Source organism: Alosa alosa, chromosome 7 (genome assembly GCF_017589495.1).
Source record: "Alosa alosa isolate M-15738 ecotype Scorff River chromosome 7, AALO_Geno_1.1, whole genome shotgun sequence".
NCBI classification, from domain to species: domain Eukaryota; kingdom Metazoa; phylum Chordata; class Actinopteri; order Clupeiformes; family Clupeidae; genus Alosa; species Alosa alosa.
This window is the reverse complement of record NC_063195.1, coordinates 14,322,592-14,332,345: the sequence shown is the minus strand read 5'-3', so window position 1 is coordinate 14,332,345 and position 9,754 is coordinate 14,322,592. Positions and strand designations below refer to the sequence as shown.

The 9,754-nt window shown below is 41.2% G+C and overlaps 1 protein-coding gene across 2 annotated transcripts in view; it reads right to left on the bottom strand.

The window, feature by feature from the left end:
- Window positions 1–7,884, bottom strand: part of dennd1c (DENN domain containing 1C) — an 18,688-nt gene extending 10,804 nt beyond the window's left edge. Inside the window, exons 1-8 of one of the 2 annotated variants that reach the window (XM_048249121.1) lie at window positions 7,716–7,884; window positions 6,501–6,565; window positions 5,395–5,438; window positions 5,017–5,066; window positions 3,664–3,783; window positions 3,291–3,360; window positions 3,069–3,149; window positions 2,904–2,984 (exon numbers count right to left, since the gene is read on the bottom strand). In XM_048249121.1, coding sequence (XP_048105078.1) covers window positions 2,904–2,984; window positions 3,069–3,149; window positions 3,291–3,360; window positions 3,664–3,783; window positions 5,017–5,066; window positions 5,395–5,438; window positions 6,501–6,565; window positions 7,716–7,732 — 528 coding nt within the window. In that variant the 5' untranslated portion in view covers window positions 7,733–7,884. The remainder of the gene's footprint in view (window positions 1–2,903; window positions 2,985–3,068; window positions 3,150–3,290; window positions 3,361–3,663; window positions 3,784–5,016; window positions 5,067–5,394; window positions 5,439–6,500; window positions 6,566–7,715) is intronic. The other variant, XM_048249122.1, reaches the window with a different exon arrangement.
- Between the last annotated feature and the right edge of the window lie 1,870 nt (window positions 7,885–9,754).

Sequence of the window (9,754 nt, the reverse complement as noted above, 5' to 3'; positions counted from 1 at the left end):
ACACTATACAAAAACAGTATATAGAACACAAACACATGTATAGAGATGAGTACATAACAATGTGTTATGAAAACAAAACAAAATGCAAAGCGATTTGGTTAGACACAATTAGAAACATGACAGCATTGCAGAGTTAGAGAGGAGTAATTGTCATCAATAAAGGAGGGACAGGATACCTCAAACAGGGAAGTGTTCAGGTGTAAAACATCACCTATTTCCTCATTTATCATTGCCACAACAATATCAAGCAGCTTTGTTTACTTCTATTTCCCATATCAGCTATATCTCCTAAGAACGTCCTATCACCAAAAGTGCAAAGCATTTCATTGTGTATTTTAGTGCGTATATCAACGTTAGTGTTCATTTTGTCACCTATTTTTAATTTAGTCCTAGTCTTAGTCTTGTGACGAAATGTCCTTTTTAGTCTTTGTCATATTTAGTCATTCAAATATCATTTTTGTTAGTCAAGTTTTAGTCGACTAAAAGTCTCGTCATTTTAGTTTAGTTTTAGTCAAAAGAAAACTAAAGGTATCTTAGTCTTAGTCAGTTTTAGTCAACACATTTTAGTCTTTTTTTTATAACAAATTATCTCTGATTACCATTTGAGTCAAATAGTGTTTCACACATCTCAATTTTCCAACAATATTGTGTGTCCACAGGGCTACTCGTCTGTTATAATTACTCATTCTGATTTTTTGTCAGTCAGTATGTTTACATGCACAGGTAAGTCGAGCTTCAGTTATAGCTCGGCTGGGATTTGACCATAGACAGTAAAAGATTTGACTGGACCACTGTCATATTCGTAGACCAATGTTTCTCAAAGTGTGGTCCGGGAATCACTGGTGGTCCGCAAGCTATCCCAAGTGGTCTGCGAGCAGACGTGGTAAAATATAATATAAATGAGTTGTTTGCAATATTGAACCAACTTGTATGTAAAAACAGTTCTGCAACACTGTCTATGTAAGATATGCCAGTTTAAATCATACAGGATGAATCCACACACAATAAGCAAAGTGCAAAGACAATAAGCAAGGTGGTTCAGTGAGTAGGCCTATAGTGTAGACTAATTATAGGCTACTGTTGAAGTAGGTATAATCTTTTTTTTTTTTTTTTTTTTAGCTAGGGTTAGTTAAGTGGTCCTGAAACTGAAAAAGTTTGAGAAACACTATCGTAGACCAAAGTATTAATGTTTTACTCCGCCAAGCTAGATGGCGATATCGCATAAACACAACACATTCCCCAAACAGACTCTCCATCTTAGCCATAGCTAACTTGCTAGCGAACTTTCCATATTAACTTTCCTTTGCTAGCAAACTTTGCATCATCAGTCTAACTAGTTAAATAGTTGACATTACATGATGAACATTTTCGTATGGACATTCTGGGGATGTTAATTTGTATGAGAGAAGCTTCAACTTCTGGGTATGTAGCATTGTGGCATAAAGCTTAGGTAGTTAGCTTGCTAACTCTAGCAGAAATCTCCAGTGTTCTTGTTCCATGTAGTTTAGGTTTGCAGCCACAGGGTTTCAGCAACAGCACGTGACTAGCCTACAGGAAAGCTGTTGCGTATGAACTCATTCGAATATTTTGAAAACGTAACAGCTAGATATTCTGTCTTCTCATTTTGTGACGAAAAATGAAGAGAGATTTTATCTTAGTTTTTATTTCATGCAAAACATTTTAGTCTCGTCTTTTTCGTCAACAATAATGCATCTTAAGATAGTCTTAGTCAGTGTTTCAGGACATTACTGCCGTCTGCGTCATCGTCTCGCCTTTAGTCATGAAAAAAAGGTTGTTGACGAACATATTTCCTCTTGTCTCGTCTGACGAAATTAACACTAATCAACGTCAGTGATGTACAGCAACAGAAGCCATGCTGGAGTTTCTGAAATAGCCTACATCAACAACACAAACAAGAACGAAAATCTTCACCAAAATTACTTCAAACAGAAGCAATTCGTATTTCAGCTGTAAAACTGTCATCTATGTCTAAATATTTCTGTGTTTCAGTTAGTTAGATATGTGTAAATAGTAAATAATTATATGTTCCAGTTAATTCTAGATGTGTAAATAGTGTGTTCTAGTTAGTTCTAGATGTGGGCCAGAATCGGGTCCTGGTTTATTCAGCTATGTGTGTTGCCATAGTGACTGGCCTCAATGATGTGTGTGTGTTGCCTAAGCCCTAAGCGACAAGCCACGATGTTGTGTGTGTTGCCTTTAGCGACTAGCCGCAATGTGTGAAATAATTAAAGAACTATTGTTAGATTTTGGTGGCCGGATGAAGCCACTGTCTTTTACAGAGTTTGGGGGATGGGTGGCGTGGTTATAGAATCTGGAGAACATTAGCATTTTAATGTATACCTTTTATTTACTTTGGCGAACATCAGCATTATATTTTGTTGTAGAGTTTGGGGAATGGATGGAGTGGTTTGCATTGTTGCCACTGACTACAGATTGTCACACTTTACATTTACATTTAGCAGATGCTTTTATCCAAAGCAATTTCCTTATGTCAATTATATTACAAGGTCCATTTTCCCCAGAGCAACTCAGGTTTAGTGACTTGATCAAGGACACAATGCTGGAAGCCGGGAATTGAACCCACAACTACTGCATGCTAGCCTAGCTCCTGACTCACTATGCTACCACCACCTCACACTGGTGGTGGACTGTAAGTGTGACAGGTTTTAGTGATTATTCTGGCCCAGGTTTTAGTGATTAATCTGGCCCAGGCTTTAGTGATTAATCTGGCCCAAGTTTTAGTGGTTAGTCTGGCCCAGGTTTCAGTCGTTAGTCTGTTCCAGGTTTTAGTGGTTAGTCTGGCCCAGGTTTTAGTGGTTAGTCTGGCTCTGATCTTGGGAAAGTTAGTCTATTAGTCTACACCGCTAGGGCCCTAGACTCACCCCTTCAGACCCCTCTCCTTGTGTTGAGGGGTGGATTCCATCGTGATGTGGGACCTCGGTTCTGATTTGTAGCTTGTCTCCCTCAGAGAGGAACATAAGACTCATTGTGTGCTTATGTCACTGAGAGGTTAGCCCAGAGAATCCCATTGGCTTAGTGTGACTTACCAGTTGCAGAGTGACAGCAGAACTGGCCAATGGGAGTGGGTGTTTGTAGAGGCTGGCCAGAAGCTCTCGCATCTCATTGGTCTGTCAGAAATGATGACATTAGATGAAATAAGATAGGGTGCCTTAATTTGATAAACCAATATAAAATATATCAAATTTGCTCTACTGACAGTGGACAGTGGACTCTGAAAAAGTGGAAATCATATATGCCTACACACTTACTTGTCCTTTAGTCAAGTAGTCGGCAAGGTTATTTAGGAGTTTGTAAAATACCTCAAACCACGGTAGGTAACTACAGGAGAAAAACAGAACAAAATGTACGCTGGAAGAAAGTATGTTATTCTTGATATACACATGCACAGACACAGACAGATGTCGAGGCAGAATCTTTCTCTCTATCTCTCTCTCTCTCTCTCTCTCTCACACACACACACACTCTCACCTGAGAATGACACACACACACACACCCTCTCTCTCTCTCACACCTAAGAATGACACACACACACACACACACACCTACACACACACATCAACCCCCTCTCACCTGAGAATGACACACACACACACCTACACACACACACCGACCCCCTCTCACCTGAGGATGCACAGGCATGTGTGGGAGCTGGATGTGAGTCTGCAGAAGCCAAAGCGTTGGCACCCCTCCAGATCCGTCAGCACAAATGTGAAGTGCTGCACAGCCACAGTCTCCCTGACCCTGATCATCAATCGGTCAACCAATCAATCAGTCAATCTATCAACTGTTCTATCAATCAATCAGTCAATCAATCAATCAATCAGTCAATCTATCAATCTATCAATCAATCAATCAATCAATCAATCAATCAATCAATCAATCAATCCCTCATGCATATATTTGTTCAGCTGACGTGATTTACAGTAACACGCTACAGTGCATTAGGAGACTTTAGTGTGGTAATAGACATTTGCATATCTATCTATAAAGCAAGAAGCATCTGTGTGTCTGTCTGTCTGTCTGTGGCATGCATATCTCGCTGCCCATTTGTCAGACTGATTTCTGTGTCTTGCTATGGGCATGAGTAAGTGCAGTGCCAAATTTGATGTTGCTTGAATAAGAAATGCAAAAGATATTGTTAAATATATCGGTAAAAGAAGCACACTTTGGCTTTCGCCGCTAGCCACTCCCCCTCCAACACACCACTGTACTGTAAGCTACCAGTGAGGATAGAAGCAGGGCTTTGGCAGAACTGGATCAGTGTAGGTTACACGGGTAAAAACTTAACATGTCTGACCTCAACAATAGAGTGAAATCTGCGGATTTTGCAACAACGCGCCAAGACACACAGGTATGCAGTGGCTGAGTCACACCGTTGCAAATTCCATATGATGCATCATTCCACAAAATGGTTTGTTTTCTCTATCATCAAGTTATTCAATAGGCTAAGCATATAGCCTTGACTCAAAACAGCTGTTAGGATTATGTAATTTTGATTTGTAAAAAATGTCACATGTAGCCATGCTTAAATTCTGCTCACTTTACATGTATTATATTATTATATTATCTGTAGGCCTTATTCATTATTGAATGCTTACCTGGAATTATGTTTTTCCCTATTCTATTTTTAAAGCAGGCCTATCTGCAGGCATGTAATTGGGCTACAGGAGTAGCATGTTTGAATGGGCACTGCACTAGTAACACAAAATCAGAGGATGGCAGAGTGAAATGAAGCAATGGGCTGTAGTCATGAGAGATGAAGAAGTGCATGGTAAGTGCATGGTAAGTGCATGATAAGTGCATGTTAGGAGGGTTTGTTTAGGTGTGTTAGGAGGTTTGTTATCAGACAGATGCTCACTGAATCAATTAATCAATCAATCATTTTATCCTTTCATCCAACAATCCATTCCACATGTGTGTGTGTGTGGGTGTGTGTGTGTGTGTGGGTGTGTGTGTGTGTGTGTGTTTTCTCACCTCTCGATGTCGTAGGGAAAACAGAAACGTGGTAGGGACAGTCGGGCCTCCTGAGGAGAAGCACAGAGAGATGGAGACAGTGTGTGTGTGTGTGTGTGTGTGTGTGTGTGTGTGTGTGTGTGTGTGTGTGTGTGTGTGTTTGTGTGTTTATGTATGTAATATGTATTGCGTGTGTGCTCAAAAAAATGCACATGTGTGTGAGGAGAAGCACAGAGAGATGGAGACAGTGTGTGTGTGTGTGTGTGTGTGTGTGTGTGTGTGTGTGTGTGTGTGTGTGTGTGTGTGTGTGTGCGTGTGTGTGTGTGTGTGTGGTGGCGGGGCGGGAGGGGGGGGGGGTCATTTTCTAACATTCAGTTCAGTCTCAGTTCAGCATATTACCTCATCACTAAAGTCATCTGGAAATTGAAACAGCAACCCTGGATCTGTAAAATATTCACACACAAACGCACACACACACACACACACACACACACACACACACACACACACAGAGAGAGAGAGAGAAGTTCACAGAGAAGGATACCAAAAATGAACAGCACACTGCATGCATTGCTAGCTTCTCAGTTATTCTGATGAGAGTTATCAACAGTATATTCTAATTTCAGCTGCTCTCTGTTTGTACGTGTGGTCATACATATGGCTTAAAATAGCCTGATCCCCTCACCGTGTGTGTCTGTGTGTGTGTGTGTGAGATAGATAGATAGATAGATAGATAGATAGATAGATAGATAGATAGATAGATAAATAGATAGATACTTTATTGATGTGTGTGTGTGTGTGTGTGTGTGTGCATGTTAGTGTGTGTTCATTTCCACGCCCAGTTCCATAGTGTGCCACCACCCTCTCACAGCCACACACACACACGGATATTTGATCTATTGATGTAGCTAATCACATAAATAACTGGTCTTGATGTCAATCTTCAATTATTATTCATTATAATTAGTACTCTCAGCCCCCTGGTATTGCAAAAACAATGTGTGTGTGTGTGTGTGTGTGTGTGTGTGTGTGTGTGTGTTATGTTTGGTTACATCCAATTCTCCCAAAGGATAAAGTGTCAAAATATCCTGCTCCTCCTACATGGTTATCTGCATCAGGACCCCGGTGTTGGAATTTGTGCTGCATTCTTTTCTAAATTGTGACCCAGGGGTGCTGGTCTGAAATCAGCTGAGTGCAACAATCTATTTGTTTTAGTATGTGGCAACAACGCACCATCAGCTGTTCCCAAAACCAACAAGCATCACAACTCGACTGTCTCCTTTTGTGTTTGGCCAATGTGACCGGAGATGCACGACGGGCCTACAAAGGCCTGTCACTATGACAACGGCTACTGTGACGTTGTGGTTTGATGGGGGCGGGTTATATACGGCAGGAAGTGGAACAAATTTCTCAGTAGCGGTTTGAAAAAAAAAAAAACTAAGAACAGAAAAAGAAAAGAAAAATAAATAATAGATTAATAGTCAAAATATTCTGTGATAACTCACCTTTGTCCCGGGCTATGGGGCAGGAGGCCTCGAAGAACCAGTAGAATGTTCTCTCAGGGTTTTCTCTGAGAACCACAAAGGAGTCAGTTGGATCTTCAATCTGATAGTGTTCCGAGCACTAGCACATAGCACATAGCACGCACTCCCTGCACCCCCCCTGACTCCTTCCTTCTTCGACTGCACTGTTAAAACTACAAGATCTTTATGGAACTTGTTCAAACTGTGTCAAGAGTCCGATTCCATTGAAATATTTGTTACTTGTGGGATGATATCAGCATGAAAATCTTTGATTCAGTTTCACATACAAACACGTCAAAGTGCATGTCAGTGACTCCAACTCTCTCTCTCTCTCTCCCTCTCCCTCCCTCTCTCTCTCTCTCTCTCTCTCTCCCTCCCTCCCTCTCTGCATGTATGTGTGTCTCTCTTCCTTCTTCCTTCTCCCTTTTCTTTCTGATCTGATTTATTTATTTAGTTCAGTGTCAGCAAATGCATGGTTATCACCAGCTTTGCGGTTGTTTGACACATTGTGCAGTCCCCTTAACATGCGAGGCCTCAACCGATCACTTCAACTGCGTCATTAGCACACAGACACACACCATGGAATTAACGCAATGTCACCTAAACAGACAGCAATTGCTAATCAGAGGTCTCCTTGTCTGTGTATTTAGTGAAACATTTTCGCATGCCAACATTTACAAGTGTACAATCTTTTTTTTCTTTCTTTTTCTCAGTGATGTCCACATGCATGCATGCACTCTGAGCAGAGAGAGAGAGAGAGAGAGGGAGAGAGAGCGAGAGAGAGCGAGAGAGACATGACACACACACACACACACACACACACACACACACACACACTGAGCAGGTTGACATCTTTATCGTGAGCTACTGCTGAAAAACAGGCAGAGGAAGTAGAAGGCACTGACCACAAACCAGCAGAGGTAACGACAGAATAAGAGAGAGAGAGAGAAAGAGAGAGAGGGAAAGAGACATACAGAAAAAGAGTAAGAGGGAGAGAAAGAGAATGAGAGAGAGGAAGAATGAGAGAGAGAGTAAGAAAGAGAGAGAGAGAATGAGAGAGAGAATGTGAGAATGAGAGAATGAGAGAGAGAGTGAGAAAGAAAGAGAGAGAATGCGAGAAGGATAGAATGTGAGAGAGATTGACAGAGAGCAAGAAATGAACGAGTATCTTGAGAAAGAGGCCGATGGCGCACTCACCTTAGCCTAGAGCCCATGGTGTGCCTTAGGTCGTGTGTCCATAGGTGATCTGTTAGGCCAGGTGTGCTCTCGTATCCATTTTAGAGTTTGGTGGACGTTCCCTTGACTGACCGATCGACCGGCACTCACACACACACACAAACTGGCATAGGCGTGCTGTCATGCGTACATCCACACACTCACACGAATGACAAGAAACACGCCGCCGCAAATGCAATGCACACTGACACACCTCTCCCACTTCATTTCCTGATCTGTGTATGTGTGTGTGTGACGGCTATCTTCACTCTCTAGCTCTCTCCCTCTCTCTGTCACACACACACACACACACACACACACACACACAGACAGACAGACACACACACATTACATCCTTCCCTATTTGCAACATGACTGAAGAGGTCAGTAAGAAATCTGACCCACTTTATCTTTCTCCTCAATTCATTTAAATATCTTGTTCTGTTTTCTGACATGTGGCCTGGTCTGGTGTGTGAGTGTGTGTGTGTGTGCGTAGTGGATGGTAGGTCTGACATTCATGTGTTCATTTCTCCACTCTTTGGCCTTCCTCTGCGTCTCCTGTATCATGCAGAGAAAGGACCATTCACTGAGTGAACGCTCACTAGATGTGTGTTTGTGTGCATCGGAGTCTGACTGTCATGTGTTGTGCAGAGAAAGGACCATTCATTCACTGGAGTGAAAGCTCATTCTTTTCTTATCCTCTTTTTCACCTCTCTCTCTCTCTGTGTCTCTCTCTCTCTCTCATTGTCTTTCATCCTGTCATTTTCTATATCTTCCTCTGTCATTATCACTACCCCTTCTCTCTCCCTCCCTCCCCCTCTCTTTCTCGCTCGTTTATATGTTGGTGGTTAAGTACACTCCTCTTTTTAGCCCTCCTGCAGAGGAAGTGAGGAGTAGAACTAGACTTCCTTTTTCTCTCAAATGCTCTGTCTCTTTCTCTCTCTCACACACACAACAAACAAACAGATCTCTCTCACACACACAAACATGCACGCACACACATACACACACAGATGCCTTCAGAAAATAATTAAAATATGTTTTGCACCTTTGTAGGTAACCCCCCCCCACACACACACACACACACACACACACAACCTTTTATTGCGGATGTTTAGAGGAGACAGTCAGCTAGCTCTAAACTGCTAAACAATGCCACCCACTGTCTACTACATTTCACAGAAATGCAATTAGTACAAGCTTGACAGACACGCCATATCATATTCACAATTACAAAAAAGGTGTGTCAAACAAAAGGAATCAGCTTTCATAAGTCTTGCCTGTCTGTTTCTTTGCACCACATGGCCGTAGTCTTGGTCAACACATCATGAAAAACGAACCTGTCTCACGATGGTCCAGCTCACGTTCCCTATTATGCAGTGTACGACGGCTTTGAACACGGCTGTCAATCATAATAAAAAATACTGAAGTTGTTTTCTGGATGATTTTCTACAACTTATTTGGAGCCATGTTAAATACAAATGATTGATATTCAACTAACTAGACTAATAATAATATATAATAATAATAATAATAATAGTATTCAGTTATTTGACGTGCCATTATGAGGTACAGTATGGTTACACAAAAGGAAAATTTATAAGAACATAATATAATATTACAGCATGGCTAAATTTATAAGGAAAACATAATGACAACTACTACTACTACTTAATAATAATAATAATAATAATAATAATAATAATAATGAATAAATAACACATCAGACAGTGGTTTATTTATATCCACGACTTTTATTCAATCTGTGTCTAGTTGTTCCAATCATGTGTATGTGTGGGATTACAAATGGCTGTCTAGTTGTTCCAGTCGTGTGTGACTGCTTGTGAAGATGAGTGGGAAGAGAGGATGATGAGGGTGCACGCAACTCATCTTCATCACATTATGAAGACATATGAAGAGGCTGCAAGCAGTAACAGGGATTGTGTGTGTGTGGTAATCAGACAGCTGCAGTGGGCCAACACACTGACGTGGCATATTTTGAATATTTTGAAGGTTATGAA